This window comes from Elgaria multicarinata, chromosome 3, assembly GCF_023053635.1.
Source record: "Elgaria multicarinata webbii isolate HBS135686 ecotype San Diego chromosome 3, rElgMul1.1.pri, whole genome shotgun sequence".
NCBI lineage: Eukaryota > Metazoa > Chordata > Lepidosauria > Squamata > Anguidae > Elgaria > Elgaria multicarinata.
This window is the reverse complement of record NC_086173.1, coordinates 121,186,863-121,212,995: the sequence shown is the minus strand read 5'-3', so window position 1 is coordinate 121,212,995 and position 26,133 is coordinate 121,186,863. Positions and strand designations below refer to the sequence as shown.

Sequence of the window (26,133 nt, the reverse complement as noted above, 5' to 3'; positions counted from 1 at the left end):
AGGTTCCTTGAAGCTTTTGAGAGGCTTTCCCTGAAAAGAGAGCATTCCATTCCTAGACTAATCTTTCCTCACACATGTGGCATGCCCTCCATTTTGACAGGGCAATAGCAGAGTGCAACAGATTAGTCTCTAGTGTCCTGTGTAAAATGATTGTATGCCAGTAGTTTATCTCCCAGAATTCTCTGCAAAATGCAGGGAACCCAGGCACACTCTTAGTGTTCCTTGAAAAGCAACTTAATGTGGGAAAGTGTTATTTGAAGGTAGAAACTTTGAAAACCTTTAATATTAGCAAAGTGCTGTGGAACACCTGGGTCAAAGCTTTACAGTAAACATCTGACAGTGCTACTGGCAGTGAATTTAGCATACTATGTGGTCAAAGACAACCAACTTTAATTTGTCAAAGATTAATTACGCCCAGTTGAGTTTTCAAGATGTAAATAAATCTACATATTTCATTGGGTATCACATACAGTATGTCTGCTTGAGATCCTCGGGTGTGTGCAGAATGAAGATTTGTTGGCAAAGGGTCAGATGCTATGAAGTTTGCCTTGTTGTTTTTTGTGCTGTTTGTTGTACTGGTTCTACAAGTCTTTCCTGGTAGGGGAATATTTATTTCTCCAGCATGCAAAGCTGCCCCTTTTCTTATTCTTTGTTGCTGAGGAAACGTGAGTCTGCTTCACCCACCCAGTCCAGCTACCACACCTTTTGCTACTCTGAGTGTTTATTGAATGTGACTGTATAACATTGGACCAGGGTGTGTGTTTCTTTAGGATGTTTTTAAGATGTTTTTAGGATGTTTTAATAATGTATACTGTGTTTTTAATTCAGTTTTATGTATTTTATACTTATTGTTGTTCCCCGCCTCAATCCAAACGGAGAGGCGGGTAAGAAATAATTTTATTATTATTATTATTATTATTATTATTATTATTATTATTATTATTATTATTATTATTATTGAAAGTATAAATGCTATCTATTACCAAAGCATGCAATTTCACAAACCTTTTGCTTATTTAAAGCTCTTTTGAGTTATACAGGTCCCTTTCTCCAATGCTGGTTCACAGTGGCCCTGATTTCTCTCTGACTCTCTCTTCCCCTTTCTCTCTCTCTCTATTTTATATTTTAAAGTGCCAAATGGCAAAGAATAAAAGCAAATGAAACTAACAGCTGGGGTTATTTATTACCTGGAAACACCCTTGGATTCTTACAATAAAGATAACTCTCAGACGTTCTTTGGCACATGAAGATTTCTGCTAAAGTTCATAGAGGAAGGTCTCCTGGCATTTCAGCCAAGACATCTTGATCTACCTTTGTATAAAATCTCTGTGATTTCAGATATTTTCAGTTGGAGGAATCCAAGGCTGAATGCCCAGCTCTTAAAATGTTGATGTCAGCTGAACTCCAACAAAGAACATTGCAGATAATAGATTTGACACAGTGCCATCAGGACCTGGGCGAGGGGGTGTACATGTGTGTGAATCTGTTGGATTTTGAATGGGTGTAGTAATAATCATAGGTTGACTCCTCTGCTCGTGTGGTTCTGTGGGGTTTTTCTTGCAGGTGTGGGGCCTTGCACGTTGGCGATCACATCCTTTCCATTGACGGCACCAGCACAGAACACTGTTCCTTGTTGGAAGCCACCCAGCTCTTAGCCGCAACATCGGAAAATGTCAAGTTGGAGATACTACCTGCTCACCAGAGTCGTCTGCCCCTCAAGCCTCCAGACACGGGTATGTGTGCCAAGATTGGTTGTAAGATATGGTGCACCACTGCTTCCTGTTGGAGCTGGTGTGTAACATTGTCAGCATTTCAAAGCAGCTATGTCCAGTGAAGGAGTGTTGGCTGGCATTGTGATTCCACTAAAACATTAGATAAGGTTCTGAAAGGAATCTAAGAGCAGGGGGTGGGGTGACTGGTACCTGGCCCTTGGTTGGATCATAGGATTTGTACAGATAGCCTTCTCATTTGGTCTGTTAAGGTTTTCTTTTCTTCATACACAATAGCTGTTTCTTAAAGACTGCACTCATAATTTCATAACTGTTCAGTTAAGGAGGCAGATAGGGGAACTGGTGGTTCTAAAGTAAGTTATATGTAAATATTGGTCTTTCAGTTATTACACTTGATGTACAAACCAAAGGTTGTAGCTAAAGTGAAGGTGTGTCTGTGATCTTTATGTTCTTGATGAAGCAATAAGATGCCCTATGTTCCTGTGTCTCTATCATCCCGGGCAAAGCTGCAATGAGGATCAAATTTGAGCTGCAACTTTAATTGAAATAGATGGATTTATTTTAGAAACTGAAATTTTTGATCCATCGATTAAAAGATGTTCCAATTAATTGTGCAGGCAACTTTATTGTTTTTTAAAAAAGGCATAAATGTTTTAATAAAAAAAAGTATACACATTTTAATAAAGTACTTTCAAGAATAGTAGATAGCAGCCATCATTTTAGAAAAGCCCCTTTCCCTCACCTAGGAGATAATGCCTGTTCTAAAACAATGCCTGCTGTGACACACGTCTGCATCATCTAAATACAAAGTATGCTTTTTGCTTCAGAACTACTGTGCTTATTCACGAAAAGTTATGCAAATTTGATTGATCAATTAATTGACTAAAACCTGTATGATTAATTGGCCTAGACTTAAGTTTTCTTTAATTTGGTGGCAGCCTTTGAATAAAGTCTACCTGCTACATACTAAATTGGCCTTTGGGATCAGGACCAAAAATTATTTGGCAGGAGGAGAAAGACGGCTGTCAAATGATGGAAATGTCTGAAACCTGCATCCTGGCCTAGCTTGTCAGTTGGAGTTTTAAAACTTCCGACATTCAAACATGGAGCAATCCAAAGGAAAAGGGTGGTCTTCTGGCTGCTGCGTCACAGTGGTTCTTACCTCTGCAGTGAGAGAGCCTTTTCCTTGCTGCTTCTAGGGAAAACTGGCATTTGGGGACTTTACTCCCAAGTGAAAGGTTGCAGGTTCCCCACACACTGCATGGTGTGAAAAATGTGGCTAGGGAGACATTTTTCTCCCTCTCTCATAATAGTAAAACCCAGGGTCATCCCATGAAGCTTTTATTGGTGGGAGATTCAGGACAGATAAAAGGATGTATTTCTTCACACAGGGCATAGTTAAACTATGGAAATTACTACCACAAGATGGCCACCAGTTTGGATAGTTTCAAAGGGGAGTTGGATTAATTTCTGGAGGAGAAAGCTATCAATATCTACTAGTCCTGATGGGTATCTGCTACCTCCAGTATCCGAGGTAGTAAGCTTGAATACACCAGTTGCTGGGGAACATGGACAGTAGGTTTCTGTTGCACCTGTGTCCTACTTGTGGGTTCCTGGTCAACAGTTGTTTGGCCACTGTGTGAATAGGGTGCTGGACTAGATGGACCCTTGGTCTAATCAAACATGGCTCTTCTTATGTTCTTCTGTTTGATCCCTCTTAGCTTTTTACGGTACTTCATCTTTCTGCATTGGTGAAACAGTTCAGAATGTGTAGATTGCCAGTTGTTGGTGTGCACACAGACTTATAGCCAGCTGGAACATAGAAGGTATTCAGAGGTATGGCTAGGAAAAAGTGACTATAGTTTCAGTCATGGATGAATTTCCAGAAGTCCAGGTTTTGAACTAATACTGTCGCTTTAATGCCAGATCTTTTAACCTTGCACAGTCCAATAACCATCCTTCACGGATGAGATACTCTCTACAAATTGAACTTTCAGATGCAGCTTAAATGCTGGCAGCACACGGAGCACCAGATAGTACAGAAGAATAGTTCTCTGACAGGGGGCACTACCACGACAAGTGACGGCACTCCATACTTTTGACCTAAAGCATTGTTTCCATGGATAGCTTAGAACATCAGCAGCCCATTTCCCCTTTGTCTGCTACCCAGTGTACCCTAAGCTTCAGCGGGCAATTGGTATCATTATAATCATTTGAGCTGGTTGTTTGCAACTGTGTTCTGGGTACTCTTGTATCTGGTTTTATCAAGAGACATTAGCAGCTGCATTCACTATCTTATCTACAAAAAAGAGAGGAGAGTTCCAAAAAGTTCTACTCTTTCATTCAGTCATGCTTATTGAGTTTCATTTGCATACATGCGTGAAGAGAGAGCATTTATTTGCTCCCTTTTGCTTGTCTGAAAGGTAATCAGGAAAAATAATCACATGGGCAAATAATATTCATTACTTGAAGCAAGACTTGAAGCTCTTTCTTAGAGGAGTATGACTTGGGACTAGAAATATCTTTCATGAACTTCCTAATTCAGGCCGAGTAGAGACTTCCTCTAGTGTCCAACAAGCTAGGGTAGCTGTTTGAGGCCTTAACTCAGGCTTCCACAACCTGGTGCCTCCAGATGTTTGGGACTTCAACAATGTTCAGCGCCAACCAACATGGCCAAAGGTCAGGAATCCTGGGACTCCAAAATATCTGGAGGGCACCAGGTTAGGAACCAGTCGCCTTTGCTGATGAAGTAGAGGTCTCCATTCACATCTTCTGTGTCAGAATCCTGTTTTGTTTGTTTGTTGTCCTTTATTATTTTGGGTCAGGGAGAGCTTGGGGATAGAACCCATGTTTTGCCTGCAGAAGATCATGTCCCTAGCATCTCCAGTTAAATGGGCTGGATTGGAAGTGACCCACCCTTTCTGAAAACTACTACCAGTCGGGAGTAGATGGCACTGGGCTAAATGAACCAAGGATCTGATTTGGCAAAAGGCAGCTTCTTACATTCATTTGACCTTGTGGTCACACTTTATACTGCTAAAATTGAGTAAGCAGCAACAGCTAGTTTCTGGCTTTGTAGAAACTCTCTCCACCATTTACAGCAGAGACGTATACATGTCTATTCAGAAGTAAGTCCCATTGAGTTGAGCACGGCTTACTCCCAGTTAACTGGGAATGGCCTCTTAATAATAATTGTAAAAATGAACAATAATTCTTTCACAAATGTGATCCCCCAAATTCCCTGTAGATAAGTTCACACTCTCCCAAATGAACATTAGAGCACTCTGCTTAGGAATGGGAGAAATGTACTAGGGGGGATGGTTAATGCCTCCCCCTTCCCTAAGACAGCTTGCATTCACTGAGTAAATCTACTCTAATTCTGTATGAACTATTCAAAGCAAGATTTTGCTGGTTTTCATATTCAGAAAGGGGTCTTGTGCTATAGGGTAGAATCCTTACAGGCTGCATAGTTCTTGGGTTTTCAAAGCTGCATAGCTGAAAGATAGGATTTAGTAATATGTATGTCCCTGCAGAGAGTGTTCCAGAGGTGTGGGGCCACCACTGAGAAAGCCCTGTGCCTAATGGTGGGCCAGAGAGTAGGATCTGTGATGCTGATTTTATCCTTTAGTCCACCAAACGGGAGGAGACACTGTGTTGATTTGCATTGCCTGTGCAACTCACAGGAGTGGTCAGTTCACATCCTTTCAATGGTGGGTTTACCAGCAGGCTTGCTTTGCATGTCATGTATATTTCTGACATTCTCTTTTTCTTGTGTTCCCTGTATTATGCTGGACAAAGTCAAAGTGCAAAAGAGTGACCACCACCACTGCTGGGATCCCTGTGTCAGTTACTGCCATACCCACCATCCGGGCCACTGCAAGACACCCACCTGGAACCAGACGTCCAGCCAGGATTATTGCAAGTGTAACACAGCTTATTTTCCTTTTCTGTTAATCAGCACAGCCACACTTTCGGTTCTCATCAGGCAGCACAGCAAGGCAGACATTGTCAGGCAGTCTCTGCCACACTGGCTGCTCTTGTGAACCAGCCTTGGTCTCTTCATTCGTCAAGCCACGTCCCTGCCCTTGTTCTGAAGACCCACCATCTTCTAACAAAAGCTCCCTTAAAGTGTCTCAGATTTTCCTTCCTTGCTCCTCCACTGCCACCTGACTCTACCCTAACTTGGGATGTTAGAGAAATCCACAATGGGTTTAAATGAATACGGATTTCTATGAATCCGAACTGCAGTTTCAGCAGCAATCTGCATTTTTCTGAGTCACACGGATTCCGCAGACTTGTGGATCAGGTTTCTACTTTTGGAGGGGTGGGCGGGGATTGTGTAAATTTTCACTTGCACTAATGCCCCTGAGCCTTAATGTGCATTTGTGCTGATGCGCACTTGCGCAAGAGGAACAAAATTCTCATACATCCCTAAAAAAAGTCTGATTCCGTCAATCAGTGGATGATGGAACATAAGATGCCAAACAGTCCACGAAACCCAGATAGAACAGATTTACCAAAATCCGTACATCCCAAACCCATCCTCAGTACTCCTTGGAAACCTATCTGTCCCCAGTCCTCCCTGTCTTGTCAATTGAATGCAGATTATAATGTAGATCAGCCTTCGGTCCAAGATTATGTCACATCTGTGCTCCAAAGAGTCACAAGTCCATATATGGTGTAGTAGGACAACCTTTCCCTAATTCCTTTCCTAAAATAATGTATGTGGAGGAGTTGAGGAATTCCCTGCAATGAACGCTTTGTGGAAACCCTGCAATAATGTGGGATTTGACAGATTTAGCAGTCTTGTAGGCCAGAAAATATGCTGGTATCCTACAAAGAATGGAAAACTCCTTGGGGACAAGAAAATATTCGTCCATTAGCTGCTCATTGTGGTCTGGTCTCAGGCAACCCAGTGGGTATACAAAAGGGCAGATGTCATTAGGTGACAAGAAGAGCTGGGTTCAGATTTATTGCTAACAAGGCTGTTTCATTTCCAACACTAAATTTGGCTCTTCGGTTTTTGTTGTCCAGCCCTCGTAGCGGCCAACTTTGCATCTCCGACAATGAACACATCAGGGTTTGCCTGCCAGAATTCCAATACTCTACCTCGGTGCAACCACCCCATGAGCCCACGGGCCACCATGATGAGGAGAAGACAGCGGAAGAAGGAGCACAAAAGCTCACGTAAGGTCCACAGGCACTTGCTGGGGCAGTAGATAGGCCTACTCTGCTTGGGGCTCGTCAGGATTATTAGCGCTCTCCCTTAAATTTCTGTCCCAGTTCCTTGCTTTTGGGGAAGGTTAGGTGAGTCATAAAAGGAAAATACTCAGTCTGTGCATTCTTTCTCCACTACATGAAGTACTGTTGGGAACCTTTGAGCTCCTCATGGCCTTTCGATTCTGTTCCCCCTCCCCCAAATACTACAAATCAGGAACTCTTACACCTGTGATTTGCGATGACGAAAGAAAGCTGCTATTGGTGCCAATGAAAGTTCTCAGCTGGAGCCATGGCGGTGGCGGGGGACAGATTAAAACATACTTACCTCCTGATTCCAATTCAGATTCCATACACACACACACACACACACACACACACACACACCTGCTGTTTGTTCTTTAAAAGTGATTGATTCAATTGCTAATTGCATGAACAGTATGATATTTGGTTTGGCCTACAGAGAGGCTGTTTGAGGGAAATGACTCATTAGCTTCCTGCCACCCACTTCCCTCCCCAGTCAGATCAATATCAAGAATTACAGTGTTCCGTATTTATGGCCCACATGTGTAGAGGGCCAGTTTGTGTACTCTTTCCAAAGGGCGTGAAATTCAAGCCCATGAGCACCTGAGCTTATGGAGCACTCACATACTGTACACACGCACACGTACACACACACACACACACACACACACACACACCGTGCAGTGGGCTGGAGCGTATGCTACTGCCTGCTCCTTCCACCTCAAAATGGCAAACATTAGCCAAGTAAATTTGTGAACTCACTGACCAAAGGTCTTTCGCCCATTCACTTGTATGATAGTGAACAGATAATTGGCTCTCTTCCCTTTCCTTCTTGGTCTCATCTTTCCTGCAGCAGCTACTTGAGAAGGGTAGCATAACCACAGCACTACTTTATCCAATGACTTGAAAATTCTGCATGTGTTTGTCTTTTAACTTGAGACTAGCTAGCTGTGGGCTGTCTGTCTCTGTGGGCCCCATTGTTGACACGTACATTGCACAGTATGACAATGACTTTCTCTGCCCCTCTGCCCCTAAGGAAGGGTGGATTTGATCAACCAATTAAGAAATTGGATTCTACTAGCACTGCTTGGTACACATTTCTGGGCCGTTCAATGAAGAGTTGCTCTGTTGCCAGAGGTGTTCGTCAGATCTCATCAGAAAATCTAATTCTGCCGCTTGAGTTCCGCGAAAGCCCATGCTAAGGGAGAAAAGAATCTATTTTAAAAATGGCAGGTTTACACTTGCAGATAGCTTTCTTGTTATAAGAAGGGTAAACCATTGCTCTTAATAGTTGCAGATGTTCCACAAGGGTGTGTTGCCAACTTGATCCTGTCTCTCTCTCGTTTCAGTGTCGTTGGCCTCTAGTACCGTAGGTCCTGGCGGGCAGATTGTTCATACAGAAACAACAGAGGTGATTCTAAGAGGCGACCCCTTGAACGGCTTTGGACTGCAGCTGCAAGGGGGGATCTTTGCTACTGAAACCCTCTCTTCTCCGCCTCTCATCCGATTTATTGAGCCTGACAGCCCAGCAGAAAGGTTAGAGACCTTGCTCTTGGGTTTCAAATGATGATGATAGTGTTCCCTTTCGTTAATAGGTGTCTCCCACACATAGAGGTCACTTCTTTATTACCGTCCTCTGAATTCTAATTGTGTGTGACTTTGAGCTTGTGCATCCATCAAGAGAGTAGTAATAGGAAGCTCAGGCCTGCCATGAAATATTTATCAGAAAGCCCTACCTATTTATGTTCTACTTCAACACAGTTTGCTATATTTTCTCATTAGGCCAAACATCGTTGCGGGGGGGGGGGGTGATTTGGGGGATTGTGATAATTTTTGCTGCAGCATTCAGACTTTAACCATCAAAAGCAGCCTACCATGAAATGGTCACAATCCGTTAAAATCGCGTTGTAATCATCTTGGCAGGTCCACAGCTTGATTAACCCAAAGGGCACTCTGCTTTATGGCCTAAATTCAGCCACCCTGGTATAGCACCAGAAGGAATCGATTATTTTGATATCGCTTCGGTTAGGGGAGCAGCAAGCTTGCATTTTCTCGGGAACAGCATTTTTTTCTGCTGTTTTTTATAAAGACGTTAAAAGTACCTGCCATCACATTGAATGCCGTTTCAAGAAGCATTAACTGAACAAAGCACAAAGATCGTTTTACTTTTAAGTGTTAGCTTAGGTACATCTAGGTACATGAACAAATTGATATGCACCGAATAAATGTAGGCGGGAAGTGAAAAATATACATTGGAAAGAGAAACATATTGTACTATATAGATATAGTAAAATTCAATGTCTCTTTAGAAAAGTCATAACAAGGAAGACAATTTTCCGCTTTTGGAAGGTCAGGGCATATTTGTGTTCCATTTTTTTATTATCCATAGTCTGCATTTTGCCCAGCTAGCTCTTTTGGTAGCAGATACCATTGTCAAACCCTTCCTCCACCCCGCCCTTGTCCCAACAATATGTGGAAAAAAATAATATAATATAAACTGTAATTGCAGTGTGGATTGTGGTTGTATTGTGACACAGGTAGTTTGTGGGTGACACATGATATTTGACTCTGTTTGTGTGTGTGTGTGTGTGTGTGTGTGTGTGTGTATTCATTTACACAGAAGCTGACCATTAAATTCATAATACATTCTTATCACCCGTTTCCTTCAAGAACCTCAGTGCAGTGTTTTCATTCGAAATAAAATAATGTGTCCATGTTGTTATGCTGCTGTTATTCCCTGTAAATGTGGTGGAATTGATGGTTGTAAAATCGCCAGGGTTTTTTAAATAAATAAATAAATAAATCAGACTTTAACAAAGCTTGTCATTCTAAGGGGCTTGGAATTGGCCCATTTTCTCTTATGCTCTTGCCAAGCTCTAAGCAAGAGCAATGCATTGCTGCACAGGCTTGCCTGAGTCAAATGAGTCACTGTTTCCTTTTGGATGCTCCCCACCCCACCCTTGCAGGATTCTTGCTTTGCTGGCTGTTGGCTCCCTCCAGTTTTGATTATGGAGAACAATGCGTTGGATCCAGACTTAGGTCCCACTGAAATCAGTTAGTCGTGGCAAACTTTTCACATTGATTTCAGTGAGACCTAATTGCAATTAACTTAGTCTGGACCCAACCTTATTTCTGCCTTGCTTAGCTGGATAAATTTTTGAGTGTGGTAATCACTGACTGCCACAAGGCATAACTTGCACAAGTTACGATCAGTCAGTGCAACATCCTTTTTTGATTAATAATAATAATAATAATAATAATAATAATAATAATAATAATTTTATTTCTTGCCCGCCTCTCCATTTTGATCGAGGCGGGGAACAACAGTAAACGATAAAATACATAATACTCAATTAAAACATAATAATTGTTAAAAAATATCCTAAAAATATTTTTAAAACATCTTAAAATTCCACTGGATAGGCCTGCTGGAAGAGATCAGTCTCTATAGCTTTCTTGAATGCTAGTAGACTGTTAAGTTGACGAGTCTCCTCCGGCAGGCCATTCCACAGTTTGGGAGCAGCAGAGGAGAAGGTCCTCTGGGTAACAGTTGTTGATCTAGTTTTTGCTAGCTGAAGTAGATTTTTCCCAGAGGACCTGAGTGTGCGGGGATGGATTATATGGGAGAAGGCAATCCCGCAGGTAGCCTGGACCCAAACCATATAGGGCTTTAAAAGTGATAACCAACACTTTATACTTTGCTCGGAAACTAATTGGTAGCCAGTGAAGAGATTTTAAAACTGGTGTAATGTGGTCACCCCTAGGTGTACCGGTGACCAGCCTGGCTGCCGTATTTTGAACTAGTTGAAGTTTACGGACTAGGCACAAAGGTAGCCCTATGTAGAGGGCATTGCAGAAGTTGAGCCTCGAAGTTACCAGCGCGTGCACAACCGTATTTAGGTCTTCTAACTCTAGGAAAGGGCGCAGCTGGTGTATCAGCCGAAGCTGATAGCAGGCACTCCTGGCCATCGCATCTATCAGGGCTGTCATTTGGAGCAACGGATCCAGAAGCACCCCAAGCTGCGAACACAGTCTTTCAGGGGGAGTGTAACCCCATCCAGAACTGGTTGACACACCTCCAAACCTAGGTTGTGGGCTTTGACAGCAAACACCTCTGTCTTGTCTGGATTCAGCTTCTGTTTGTTTTTCCTCATCCAGCCCATTACCGACTCTAAGCATTCATTCAGAGGAGACAGAGTAATCTGCTAGGTTTATATTGGGGCTCCACACCATATTTGTGATCAACAATATTTGACAGCTCACTACGGGCCCAAATAAATCTTCTGGTTTTCCTGCTTGTTTGGGGGATTGTGAAGCACACAATACATGGACAGTGTGTTGTGTTCAACCTGGTGAGTCACAAATTTTGCAGGCCCAGTTTATATTAATGGCAGATGACCTTTGACCTTTAGCTTGCAGGGATTGGAGTTTGAGGTGGTTAGATTTATTTATTTATTTACAATATTTATATACCGCTCCCCATTGAAAATTTCAGTGCAGTGTACAAGATAAAATAAAATAAAAACAGAATAAAACACTTTAAAATAGATTTTAAAAGATGCAAAGTTTCATGTTAGTGGACCAAGAAAAGTTTCTCAAAGAGGAGGCCAGTGGATGGGTTTTGTTTTACACTTACAAGATCTAGCTGAATGTCACATTTAGGATTTCAAAACAGTTTTCTTTTGGTTCAGGTTTGCTAATGACCCTGGAAGGATATTTCACCCTTTCCTTGTCCAAACCAGGCTTGCCTTCATCCACCTTCTGGATTGTTTAGTTGGTAGCAGATATCATTCTCAGTTTTTCACAATGATACCTGGAAATAAATAAATATTATGTTCACAGCCTCGTGTGGCGCAGAGTGGTAAGTGGCAGTTACTGCAGCCGTAACTCTCCCCACGGCCTGAGTTTGATCCCAGCGGAAGCTGGTTCTCAGGCAGCCAGCTCAGGTCGACTCAGCCTTCCATCCTTCCCAGGTCGGTAAAATGAGTACCCAGCTAGCTGGGGGAAAGGTAACTGTGACTGGGGAAGGCAATGGCAAACCACCCCTCTACAAAGTCTGCCAACGAAACGTCAGCGAAAGGAGGCGTCCCTCCAGGAGTCAGTAACGACTCGAGTGCTTGCACGAGAGGTTCCTTTCCTTTCTTTCTTATGTTCACAACCTAACCATTAGTAAACTTTGCTGCTGGGAGAGTCTTGTTCTTGCAGTAATAGTCTGCTTTAATCTAGATTTCTATGGACTAATCTGCCAAGGGATGCTGTGGATTACTGTGGATCCACAGTATCAATGTGCCTTGGGACAGAGCAGGGTGAATGACCTTTGACCGTATCCCATTACTAAAACACGCAGTTGACTTGTTTTTACCTTTTATGCTTGTCTGTCAGAGACCTTCATGACCAACATTTTTGTGTTACCTTGGAATGCAATGGGATTCGTAACGGTAAATTCCTTATGGGACTCTTAACACTGAAAGCTGTTTGATGTGGAACAGATGGTGTCAGGAGGTGGTGGGCTCTCCTTCAACGGATGTATTTAAGCAGAGACTGGGAAGCCATGTGCCAGGGATGCTGTGGGTTCATTCTGCATTATAGGGTCTGATCATCCCAGAGTGCAGGACATGGAATAACGGGCTCAAGTTACAGGAAGTCAGATTCCGGCTGGACATCAGGAAAAACTTCCTGACTGTTAGAGCAGTACGACAATGGAACCAGTTACCTAGAGAGGTTGTGGGCTCTCCCACACTACAGGCATTCAAGAGGCAGCTGGACAACCATCTGTCAGGGATGCTTTAGGGTGGATTCCTACATTGAGCAAGGAGTTGGACTTGATGGCCTTTTAGGCCCCTTCCAACTCTACTATTCTATGATTCTATGAGCTGGAGGTTGGACTAGAAGACCTCTAGAGTCCCTTGCAACTCTAAAGTTCTATGATTACTGTGTTGCTGTTATATTTAAAAATCATTTTCAGGCTGCTGCTGGGTTTTATACTGACTTTTATTTTTACTGTGGCTTAATTTCATAGTTGTGTGTCATCATATCCATTTATATATATATATTTACTTTCTATTACATTGTTTACCATTTTGAATATTCTTTTTTATAGAAAGGCAGGCAGGATAGAAATACTGAAAATCAATTCATAAATAATTTAAAGCTCAAACCCGACAAGACTCTACACATTCTGCGAATGCAGACCTTTTGATCTTGTGAATGATTTTTTCCCCTCTTAAGGAGAATTCAAACAAGGCGGAGAGGGAAACTTGAATTAATAAACAACACAGAGATTAGAGAGTGTGTGTGTGAGAAAAATAGAATTAGAACTGAAGTATGTTTCTTCCCAATTTTTTCTTCTGAATTATTCTTTGCCAATTTTGATATTAATATTCTCCAGTTATATTGACTAGATAAACTTTTTTTATATAGTTGATAGTAGTTTTAACCATCTTATTCAGGGATGTTTCATCTCATACATATGTCCGTATTTTTGGTAGTGCAAACAGGCCTTAGTGTGGGTTTTTCCCAATTTGTCTCTGTGTCAATATCTCTTGGTCTGGTTTTCTCCTCATACTCCCAAAAGGATAAGTAGAGGGTGGTGGGGAAGTTCCTTATTTAGGCCAATGCACGTATGTTTCTTAAAACACTGTTTTGCTGTTTATTTGTGTATTTATTTGTTACTACATTTATATCCCACCTTTTTTCCTCTTGCAAGGAATCCAAAGGGGCTTTCATGGCCCTCCTCTCCATTTCATCCTCACAACAACCCTGTGAAGTAGGTTAGGCTAACAGTCAGAGACTGGCCCAGAGTCACCCAGTGAGCTTCATGGCCGAGTGGAGACTAGAAGCCAGATCTCCTGAGTCCCAGTCCAACACTCTAACCACTACACCACAATGGCTCTCTGTTGCCGTCCAGGAAGTCAATTTTATTTCCTCACCTTCAATGTTAACATCCTTTCCTTCACAAAGAAACTTGGCTGTAGTTTCCGATTCAGCACAAATGTCATTATACCTACAAGCATGGCACACATTTCTGCCTGTGGAAACAAATCTGTTGACCCAATTTTAGGCACGTGTGCAGAGAGCCTGTTCTGGCAGTCATGCATGGTGGGTGGTAAGCATGAAGGGAATAAAGTGTTTGTCTCAAGCAGGCAGCGCCCTTTTCCAGTATATGTTTGCAAAATGAGAAAAAAAGGTACGTTTTCTTTCTAGATGCCCCGAAGAAGCAGCACCACTTTAAATTCTTCTCTGCTACTCAAAATATGAATGTTGCATATTCTACCGTTGTTGTTGCCCTTAACAAAGTAAAGCTGACACAGCATTATGCAAGGATCATCAATATAACACGCAAAGCATTTCTTTCCTTCCTCCTACCCCATACTTATGCATGTAATAAAACTGGCGTGCATTAAATCCCCCCACCCATTAGTAGCAGAGCTGCTCTGTGCTGAATTCATGATGTCTGAAAGCTCTTGGTCAATTATCCATATAAAGCATCTAATTCAAATGCCCCTTGAACATTTTCTCCCTGTTTTTGATGGAGTGAATTCTTAGGGCCAGTCGTGTAGCCACACGCTGTTAGATCAAAGACTAAATGCTTTTGGTGGTTTAGGCTACTGACAGATGAAGCTTTTACTGTGCCATTGCCCTGCCCCACTCACGGAATTGTACAGAACGTTTCTCCCATCTTTTTTCTTCTTGTGGAATGTCCATTAAGAAAAACAAGATGGAATAGCTGCATAGTTTTATTTTATTTATTTATTTATTTATTTTATTACATCTATATCCCACCTTTTCCCCCTAAGGAACTCAATGTGACATACATAATTCTCCTCCTCCTCCTCTCTGTTTTATCCTCACAAAAACAACCCTGTGAGGTAGGTCAGGCTGAGAGACTGTGACTGGCCCAAAGTCACCTAGTGTGCTTCCATGGCTAAGTGAGGACTAGAACCGGGATCCCCTGATTCCGAGTCCAACACTCTAACCACTACTTCACTCTGGCTCTCCTTCTGGAAGCACGTTTAAAGTGAACTGAAGATATCATCTGACCATGACAAGATACGTCAGAAGTGTCGCCAATGCATAGAGGAACACAATCCTGTAATAGAATCAAGGTGTAGGCATCTGGGTTTCCTGATGGTCATCCAACTTGGAGAATGCCCAAATTACACAGTTGAGTCTCAGCTGAGGTTTTGTGTCCGTGGGTCAATAATGGGCATTCCTTATTTTTGGCACTTGCATTTCTTTCTATAGCAGACTGTCAGCTCTAATATCTCCCAGGGTCATGAGTTTTAATGGGAACATACGAGGCTGCTTTGTGTCGTGACAGACCATCCGGAGTCCCCAAATTTTGACTGTCACTGTGGGCAAGGGCTGTTGCTTTGTCTGATGCTACATTGAACTTCAGATGTGTTCAGAGCACCTCTGAATTGCAGCGTGAGGTAGGAGACGGCCCATCCACTTCCCCCAGCTCTGAGCTCAGGAGGAAAGCTGGAGCTCATCTGTTCCACAGTGTGTTTCTGAGGTACTTGGAGTTCCTCCAAGGCACAGAACAACACAGATGAGCCTCAGTTGTCATTGTTCTGAGCCTGACGTTGTGGAGGGGGGCAAGGGACCATCCCCACAATCGCACGGTCCACTTGGAGCGCCTCCAGAGCCTTAGCCAGCACAGGCAATCCCCCACCTCCTTTCTCAGTTGTGAGTTCTGTAGCTCATCATGCTCGTCAGAGGGGAGAGGAATGCTCACAATGACAAATAAATTTGTAGCCCTCCCCCCCCCCCCCGGATCCATGTAGCCCAGGACTGTCTACTTAACTAGGAGTGGCTCTTAAGCATCAAAAGCAGATGTTTTACTGCTGAGTTGTTAAAGTTACATGGAGTCACAGATAACTAGAAGAACTGCCATTTTAATGCCTTCCCTGTATTACAGAGGCAGGGAACCTGTGGCCCTCCAGATGTTGTTGGATTCCAGCTCTCCTAATCTATGGCCATTGGCTATGCTGCTAGGGCTGATGGGAATGTGACAGTGCCCTAGACTTTATAAAATGGCCACAGAGAGTAGCTCTAAGGCTAATTATATTTACCTCAACCCATTATGAATACGATACACAAACTTTTTCGCTAATATATTTTTTCCGTATTCCTTTTGCAACCACTTCCTTTTCCCTCTGCCTCATATGATAGGCAGAATGTAAATTATGTGAGGTAATTTAGAGGCCACAGAAGCAGGAATGCTGCAGTGGCTGCTGCTGCAGCCTGACCAAATGGAAGGGCCATTTGATTCCTTTCCCCTCAAGGACACTTCATTTCAGGTCAGTGCTTCACATCAGGCTGGGTTTAGCGAGCTAATTTAGTCTACTTTTCAGTTAGTAGAGAGAAGAGACTCAGCATCTTATTTTCACTATCTCTAGAAATTGATTTGTCTCCTGTCTGGTGTCCAATTAAAGGACCATATGACTGAACCGTTTGAAGAAAAAAAAGTACATCTGTGGTTCTGGTTCTGGATGGAGGTGACTTAAAAGGGGGCCCCTACTGCCAACTTACAAGGAAGGGCTAAAGTGAATGTTATAGGCAGTTGCACGTTTCTTATCCGCCAGCCCCCAAGATGTGGTTTTGTTTTTTCAACGCAAAACAGCAGTGGATGACTGTGAGTTCAGGTGGAGAAATGGCAGGAGAAAGACTTAAATCATTTCCTTTCTTGCTATTTGTCCACTTAAAATCCCACTCTCAATTGCTTGATGAAAAAGTATAAGGCAGCCATGGAGATAAAAATGGCCTGGGGTGTGTGTGAAAGGCACAAAAATAAAAGGTTACAAAGTCCCCTCCCCCCCACCAAAAAAAAAAAAAACATAATGGGGAAGTGTCATGCAGCGACATGTCAAATGTAGCTGTTCTTGTCATTCTGGAAAGTCTGTGGCTTTTATATAGTTAGACAACTAGATACAGACTCATCCTCCATACCTTTTGCAGTTGGAGTGATGGACCTTAGACCTCCTCTTGTTTATTTAAAGAAAAAACTGAGTGTGTCTATTGACTACTATGCTTGTTCCTGCCTCTTGTAACTAATTTATTTATTTGTTTGTTTGTTTATTACATTTATATCCTGTCCTTTTTTCCTCTAAGGAACCCAAGACAGTGTACGTAATCTCCATTTTATCCTCACAACAATCCTGTGAGATAGGTTGGGCTAAGACTCTGTGTCTGGCTCAAAGTCACCCAGTGGGTTTCCATGGCTGAATGGAGACTAGAACTTGGATCTCCCAACTCTCAGCCGAACACTCTAGCCACTACACCCCACGGCTCTCACTGTAGCTAATATGATACTCAGGCACAGTTTACAGTTCTGGATCTGCACTATCCCAATCAGTGGTGGGCTTTTATTTCTTTATCATTATCTACTATTCCTATGATCATGCAGAACATAAGTGATCAAAATGGTGGCAATCATGTGAAGATTCCATTGCAAATGACAGGAGCAGAGAGAGAAGTTTCTCAGCTTGAGGTGCCACTCCAGACCAGGCAACCTTTTTAGGATCAGATGGAATTCTGTTGCTCACTTGGGTCATTTGAGGCTGTTCCTGGACTTAATCCTAACCAACAGGGAAGAAATAGTAGATGAAGTGAAAGTGACAGGAAACTTAGGGTAAAGGGATCATGTCATCTTGGAAATAGTAATAGAGAAGAAAGCTCAGTTTAGTTGGAAGCATATCTTGGACTTTAGGGAAAGCCAATTTCAGAAAGCTGGGGGGTGGGGAATGTTGGGTGGCATCCCATGGCTAGAAATCCTGAAAGAAAAAGGGTTCAAGAGGGATGGGGGAGCCTGTAGCCTGAAATACTGAAGGCACAATCACAAACTTTTCCCATGAGAGGGGAAAATGGGGGGACATTTAAGGAAGCCTATGTGGCTGTGCAGGGTGCTCTCTGATGAGCTGAGATTCAGAAGGATCACGGACATGGAAGGAGGAACATATTACTAAGGAGGAGTGCAATAGAGTTGGATGAACTTGTAAGCATGGTATCAGGAAGGTGAAGGCCCAGAATCAGCTAAAGATACTGAGGGATGCTAAAAACAACAAAAAAGCTATGTTAGAAGATCAAAGAAGGGGTAAGTCTGCTGCTTAGGGAAGATGGTGAATTGTTAACAGGTAACTGAGAGAAGGCAACACTACTCAGCTCCTATTTTGCCTCAGTCTTTTCCCAGATGGGGAGTTGTATTCAACCTGTTACAACTAGAACAAATGATTTATGGAGGGATTTGCTGCTCAGAATAAGTAAGGACACAGTTAGAGAGCACTTAGCTACCTTAAATGAGTTCATATCTTGAGAGCCAGATAAATTACATCCTTGGGTGCTGTAGGAGCTTGCAGACATTAATTCCGAGCTGCTATCTGTAAACTTTGAGAACTCCTGGGGGACAGGTGAGGTGCCAGAAGACTGAGATAGGAAAATACTGTCCCCATCTTCAAGGGGAAAAGGGTAGATTCAAGAAACTACAGACCAGTCAGCCTGATATCAACACTGGACAAAAATTCTCAAACAGATAGTAAAGCAGTCAGTCTGTGAGCATGTAGAAAAACTGCATTGATTACTAGGAGTCAACATAGGTTTGTCAAGTAAAAGTCATGCCAAACGAGCCTTCTCCCTCCCTCCCTCTCTCTCTCTCTCTCTCTCTCTCTTTATACTGGTTTGGTAGATAATGGGAATGTTGTAGATATAGTATAATCTTGATTTCAGCAAAGCATTTGACAGGGTTTCACATGATATCCTTGTTGACATGTAACCTGTTCTGCTGACTTCTGGCCTCCTAGCTATTGAGTGTGGTGGGAGGCAGAAGCAATAGTGGGGGGTGGGTGGCCTTGTGGGCACCAGGATGCCCACGGGTGCTGGGTTGCTGACTCCTGCTACAGCTGCACCCTGCAACGCAGAGCCTGCATTGAGCAGGGGGTTGGACTAGATGATCTCTAAATTATTATTATTATTTATTACATTTATATACCGCCCCATGGCCGAAGCTCTCTGGTCAGTTTACAAAAGTTAAAAACAGTGAACATTAAAAACAAGTATACAGAATTTAAAAGCATAAAAAGCATAAAATACAAACAAAAACAGACAATTTCTTTTAAAAACAACTATTCTGGGGTCAATTAAAAAACTCAGCATACGCTATTAAATGCCTGGGAGAAGAGAAAATTCTCTTATTGTAAGAACCCCATATCTTGTCCCCAAGGTTTCATTACAACTTGTCCTTCAGATGATGGCTAAGTGGAAGGAGCTACCATGTCTAGAACTGGAGAATGGAATTCTTCCTTCAGTCACTGTATCCACTGATCTTGCAACTGGTGTGTGGAACGTGGAGGTCAGCGACAGACAGCTTGCTCTTGGGGAACAGAGCTGTGTGTCCCAGGCTTCCCCTCATCTAGCCTCCTGACCTCAGGTTTGGTGGACAATGTGGTCCTGGCACCAGTGGTGAAGTAAAATTCTACTGACTGTCTGGTCAGCTCGGGAATGGGGTCAGTGAGCCATCTTGTCCCTTGCCTTAAGCAGCAAAATGTTTTGGTCTGGCTATGAGTTAAACTTGTGAAAAGATCATTCCCAGTTATGTGTGTGAGTGTTTTGCTTTCTTTTCATTTCCTGAATTCTACAAAAGTCTTATTGAAGGACTGAAAACAAAGGCACACAAAAAAGCCAAATACTTCATATTAAAAGAAAATGCTTTTTAAAATGGCAATTTTGTGTAAAACAATTCCATCTTTATCTTGGCTGCATACATTCAGTTTGGCTCTCTAATAATGGCATGTGCTCTGTGTATATTTATTCCCATGAACTTTGCAGATGAGAACCTTAAAATGGTTATATTATTATTATTATTATTACTATTATTATCATCATCATCTCTTTCTCGCTCGTTTTCTGGACAGACATGACAGGCATTGCCAAGTCATGCTGTCTTTTACAGATTCAGGAATTTCCTGACAATTGAGCATGTTTTAAGTATGACTGCTTTCTGGATGTTGGTATGGATGTATTTTGGTAGGTCCAGTTTCTGAAGGTTGTTGTTGTTGTTGTTGTTATTATTATTTGAAGTGGTGTTCTTGCAGTCCCAGAGGCCACAGAAAAGTGCCTCAGCGGGTGTCATGTGACGCTGCAAGGCAAAGCCAGAAAGAAAAATGGACGTTAGTTTCTTACACTACGACTCGGTATATTGAATTTATTTTTGAAGAAGCAAGCTGTGGCGTATCATGTCAGAGCATTTATTAGGGGAACAATCGATCATGGTTTCACTTTGGAAAATGTTACAAACCTGCAAGATTTGGGTATGAAACATCCTCTTAACTCTGTTCATTCTAATAATAAGAGAGATAAAATGCTCTTGACTCAACATCCTAAAACTACGTAATACACAGAGCAAAAGGATGTTTAAAATATTTCACTTCCTGGCCAGAACTATATAACTGTTACTGTGGTTTTCTCCTACTAATCAGAGATCTAAAGAAGGTTAGACAGTATTGCCTAGAAGCTCAGCTCAGTGGCAATAAAAAGAGCAGTTAAAGTAATGGATCCTTCCCAGTCCTATAAGGATACTTCAGAAACAACTCAAATTGACTCAAAGTGCAGGTTATGCACTTCCTCAAATACTTCTCCACTCTCCAGCCATTCATAATAATAACTGAATAGGGAGGGGGTTTAGACCAGAAGGGTGAAAGTTCCTCTTTAATCACTGAGACGTTCATACAAACCTTTGCTTATAAGGAGTGTATTTTTTCTTGTAGCATGGCACAACTACATTTTATTCTTCGAGAGAAAGTTCTCAAAGCAGTCAAAAAATATCTAGCCCATATGGATGGGCAATGTTGCATGTGGCCAACCACTGTGGACCCCACTGCCTCCCCCCCCCCAATTCACATTTTAATTAGCAAACAAACTAACTTTGAACTTCCGTGCACTCTGTAGCTACTATGGAAGCCCTTTTTATTTTATTTTTTATTATTTGGCACCTGTGCAGGGTGTGTGTGGCCCATGTGGGGGAAGAAGGATTGGAGACCCATCAATGGCCCCTGGAACTCCCAGAATTGCTCACCAGACCTCCCAAAATTGCCCAACCCTTCCCTGAACTGTTTGAGACCAGGTTATATAATGAAAGGAGTGTCTTTATCCGAATGACTCTGCCTGCACACTTAGCTCTGCTTTAGGAAACCTGCTTGCGTGCCCAACTGTAACATCAGTTAGGTTATCAAATACGCATGACCGGATCTCCTCTGAGGGCTCCTCAGCTGTGGAATACCCTCTCGAAGGAGTTGCCCTACTCCTACACTACTCAGTTGTTTAAATGGCCTTTTAAGGCAATTTTTGAAGGCTGCTCTAACCAATTGGCTCATAGGCTCACATGCTAAAGAACAACTATGTCTACATCAGCTTTCTTCCTCTGGTATTTCCTACATATTGCTACCTGGTATCTTACTATCCTAGTAATGTACATCATTTGGGAAGGCATGCCCCTAGGAAGTGGCTTATAATTCCCTTATATAAAAAAAAGAAAGTAGATATGCCATTGCCTCACTAACCAGGAACACTCTCCCTCTCGTTCCCTTCCTATCTTTCTCTGGCCCTTTCTACACCTAAAGGAAAATGGAGAGATTGTCGCTGCCTGCTCCCAGGATCCCCTGTGTGGCATTTGAATGCACAGGAACAATCCCAGGACGATCCCGGGATATAGGGCTGGTGTAGACATGCCCTCTCTCTCCTGTGGGAGGCATGGGACTCTTGCCACATCCATTATCCAGTCAGAGTACATCCACAACCACCTATAGTTGCCAATTCTTGGTATCAGACATTCTGGTACCTGGGCAGGATCTGGGGCAGAGCCATCTACGTTAGGAAGTAAAGCCCAGAGTTGGTCTAGATGTGGAAACAGAAGATCTTGGGGAAGTCCAGAAGTGATGGCCATAGTAGTTGCTAGGTGCAGAGATGGAGCTCAGCAGGTTTGGATGTATCAAAGTGGGTGGAGCTCACCACGAAAAATGTCTATTCAGCTAAGTTGTACAGCTTAAAATGGCTGAAGAGGGAAACCAGCCTTGCCCCTTGCTTATTGGCATCTGGTTTAAAAGCCAACAATTAGACAAATAAGTCAAAAGCAGGCCATCATTTAGGGCGGGGGGGGGGGCGGCAGAGCACTGGCTGTGTCGCCCTCATCAAACTCCCAGTTCTCTAACCTCCAAAGTGATGTACTTCTCTCCTGCTTCTTTTGTTTGTCTGTTGACCAGCTGCTGCACTCCCAAGTCCACTGTGACTCCTGCTCTCTCTAACCAGAACTCTGTTCCTTCCATGAGCAGAGTTGTACATGCATGCAAGGAGCAGAACTCTGCGCATGCTCCAAACTCCAACCAAAGGCTTCCAGCATGCCAGGCAGATAGGGAATTGTCAGGGATGACTATGTTGCCTGGATGCCATATTTGGACATATCCGGTGTGTCATTTTTCACCCACACACCCCACAGCAATCAGGAGGACTAAGGATCGAGTAGGGAAATGGGTGTCAGAGGAGGACGCCCCCCACCCCAAGTCAGGAAGTTCTGTTGCATGACTTCTCATGGCTTTCCTATAGCATCAGACTTATTTTCAGTCTTTTTTTCCATTCTGGCTGTCGCAAAATTCACAGCACATGACAGTCGGTGCTTTACAACAACTGCAGGTCAAGGCAATGTTAGAAATGTGTCTTATACTAATATTGGCTTTTCAGCACCGTTAAGCAGCACCTGTGCACGTTTGGCTTCAGGAAGGGAAATTACGAGGGATAAATGATTACCCAATTTGCTGAGACACTGAAGCGAATCTACTGAGTTGCAGCTTGAGATATTGCCCATATATTAATCAGAGGAGTTTGTAATTTCCAATGTCATTAGTCAATGGCAATGGGTTCAGGCATGCTTAATGCGACTTCTGTGACATTAGACATGGCTTCAAAGCAAGAGCAACTATCCGTTCCTCTACCTTTCATAACGCTTTGGATGATTGTATGTCAGAAATATATTTTCTCTAGAATGGAGACAATTTCTAGAAGTGTTGGCACTGATTTTCAGGAAACATCTGAAAATTCTGGAGAATGTGTCAAGATCACCCATCTATGTGCATGAATATCTTTGCTACAACGAGCAACTTAGAACTGTGCACTCATGAGGCAGTTAATCTGCTACATCTACTTTCAGGTTCATCACAGAAATTGAGATCCGAGCACTATCCGAGCACTTTCCTTTCCTGCTTTTCCTCTATATAACCTCTATGTGGCATGGTGGTATAGCAGAATAGCACAATTACACAAGTGGGGAAAGCATTTTCTTTCACTTCCACAAATAATATCGCGAATCGGAACTGACGAGAGCATAATAAATGCCATATGTAGGAAAGCTTACAATCTGGATTGCTCATTTGTATTGCTCCTCTTACTGACTTATTTGGAAAAGGAACTTTGTGACCTCTCTTCCTTTCCTGGTCTCTCCCAACTTCTTTCACCACTCCGGACTGCAGGTGTGGCCTCCTACAAGTTGGAGATAGAGTGCTTTCCATCAACAGCATAGCAACAGAAGATGGGACAATGGAAGAAGCCAATCAGCTCTTGCGGGATGCAGCGCTTACCAACAAGGTTGTTCTGGAGATTGAGTTTGACGTGGCAGGTATGGGAATGCTTATTTTGCCACAAGCCTGGATTCCTTTTTAATGAAGCTTCATTGATGGCTTCAAACACTCAACTCTGTAGAGTTAACACAGAAGAGTAAATGAGCAGATAGTTTTCAGTGATCCAGAGGTCAGACTACAGCACGACCTTGTTTTTTCTCGGCCGCTGTATACTTATTTTCGAAGTTAGAAGCAAAGGTGTTACCCAAGAATCTAGCATCACTTCAGTGTATACTTTGGACAACCTAGTGAATGCTACAAACATGCCACCATCAGTGATGCAGCTCCAGTGGAAGAATCAAAGGGGATGAGCATCCAGAGTAGGTCACAAAGGAGAGAAACACGCTCTCAGTATGCAAAATAGATGTATTGACAAGAAGCCCGATGCGTTTAGGCCTGTTCAGGCCAAAACGCATTGGGCTTCTTGTCAATACATCTATTTTGCTTTCAGAGAGTGTGTTTCTCTCCTATGTGACCTGCATTAAGAGAGGGGCCATAGCTCAATGGCTGAGGACATGCTTTGCACATATACGATTCCAAAATCCCTGCTGTTTCAGGTGGCTGAGTTGGGGAAGACCTCACCTTTCGGTAGAACTGTTGTTCACCAAAACTAAGACCTCTGCTAGATAGAGCAGTAATTTGATTTGGTACAAGGGAACTCCCTGTGTATTTTTATGGAAGATTTGTGATACTTACATAGAGTTTCAGAGTTTTGTCTCAAAGCAGTTCTGGTGGTGCACGGCAGTGAGAGAGGTTTGTATCTTAGTTTTCCCATTACAGCCTTGCCGCACATATTTATTATTTCTCAATCTTTCATCCCACCCTTTCCCCTAAGAGCTCATGGCTTATGTGGTCTTTCCTCCACACTTCCCTTATTTTATCATCACAGTATTTTCGCTTGTGAGGCTGGTTCAGCTGAGAAATAGTGACTGGCCCAAGATCTTGATGGTTGTGTGGATTTTGACCTGCATATTTCCTGTCCTCGTTGACGCTTTAACCACTGCATTATGCTGGCTCTCCAATTAAAGGCATAAGAGCATTCTTCAGTATCAAGCAATCTGATTTGTAATTAGCTAGAGAAGGTGGCAGAAACTCAGCACAAAGTCCCATCTGCTCATAACAATAAAATGCAAGTACCCAGGACAATAAAGCTTTAACCTGGCAGTGTGTTTTCACCCATCCTGCCTGGCGCTGGTAGCTTGTCAAGCAGCTCCTCCCTTATCCACAATCTCACAGCTGTTAGCCACTCTCTTTGTGCTGCTGCCACCAAATAATTGTCAGGCCTCTGATGTTGTCATAGTTGTAAAAATGAAAGAGGTTAGAGTTCAGGATGGGGAGGAAATTAAATACATAGCTAGGATTAGTGTTCTTGTTCAGACATCTGGATTTTTCTTTCTCTGTTTTAGAACCAGAGCTGCCAAACCCTAAAAACATTTTTAATTTCCTCTTGCAAAGGGGGGAATATCACTGATATGTAGCAGTTTCTTCCAGGGATGAAGAGGGCTATGGTACTTTTTTGCATGTCGACCTGAAACTGTGCTGACTATTCACATATATCCAGCTAATTCAAAAACAAATGTCCCATCTACACCACCTACCCTTCAGAGATGAATGCAAAAAGTTGGAGACTATGCAAAAAGATGGCAACTATAATTTTAAATGTGAATTGCAGCCATTATGTATCACTAGCCACTGCACTGGGATGAAATTATTTCCAGTTTCTTAATAGTGTATACATTTTCATAGTTTATTCCTTAAACTTGGGATGTGAGCCATTATGAGGTTTTGTTTAAAAAGAAATAAATAACTGAGAATGAGAATTAAAATGGGAGCCAGAGTAATGTAGTGGTCAGAGTGTTGAACTGGGAGTCTGGAGATCCTGGTTCTACTCCCCATTTAGCCATGGAAGCTCACTGGGTGACTTTGGGCCAATCACAGACTCTCAGCCTAATCTACCTCGCAGGGTTATTGGTGTGAGGACAAAATGGAGAGGAGGAGAAAGAGGATTATGTGTGCCGCCTTGGGTTCTGTAAGAAGGAAAAAGGCAGGATATAAATGTAATGAATAAATAAAATATTTTATTTATTTGTTTGTTTATTTATTGCATTTTTATACTGCCCAATAGCCAAAGCTCTCTAGGTGGTTTACAAAAATTAAAACCATAGAAACCATTCAAAATATAAAACGAACAGTATAAAGGCATAATATAAAATACAAGAGCCAGTGTGGTGTAGTGGCTAAAGTGTTGGACTGGGAGTTTGGAGATCCGGGTTCTAATCCTCACTCAGCCATAGAAACCCATTGGGTGACTTTGGGCCAGTCACAGACTCTCAGCCCATCCTACCTCACAGGGTTGTTGTTGTGAGGATAAAATGGAGAGGAGGAGGATTATGTACGGCGCCTTAGGTTCCTTAGAGTAAAAAAGGGGGTTATAAATGCAATAATAAATAAATAAGTAAAAAATCACAGCCAGGATAAAATCAAGCAGCAATTAATATCAATTT

General features: G+C 42.5%; 1 protein-coding gene across 6 annotated transcripts in view; it reads left to right on the top strand.

Moving 5' to 3' along the window:
• The window catches only part of GRIP2 (glutamate receptor interacting protein 2), a 260,283-nt gene that overhangs the window by 193,463 nt on the left and 40,687 nt on the right, over positions 1-26,133 (top strand). For 5 of the 6 annotated variants that reach the window (XM_063121400.1, XM_063121399.1, XM_063121402.1 and 2 more), the window contains exons 9-13: positions 1,564-1,733; positions 5,529-5,654; positions 6,765-6,917; positions 8,321-8,507; positions 23,483-23,628. In XM_063121400.1, the coding sequence (XP_062977470.1) occupies positions 1,564-1,733; positions 5,529-5,654; positions 6,765-6,917; positions 8,321-8,507; positions 23,483-23,628 (782 nt within the window). The remainder of the gene's footprint in view (positions 1-1,563; positions 1,734-5,528; positions 5,655-6,764; positions 6,918-8,320; positions 8,508-23,482; positions 23,629-26,133) is intronic. The other variant, XM_063121401.1, reaches the window with a different exon arrangement.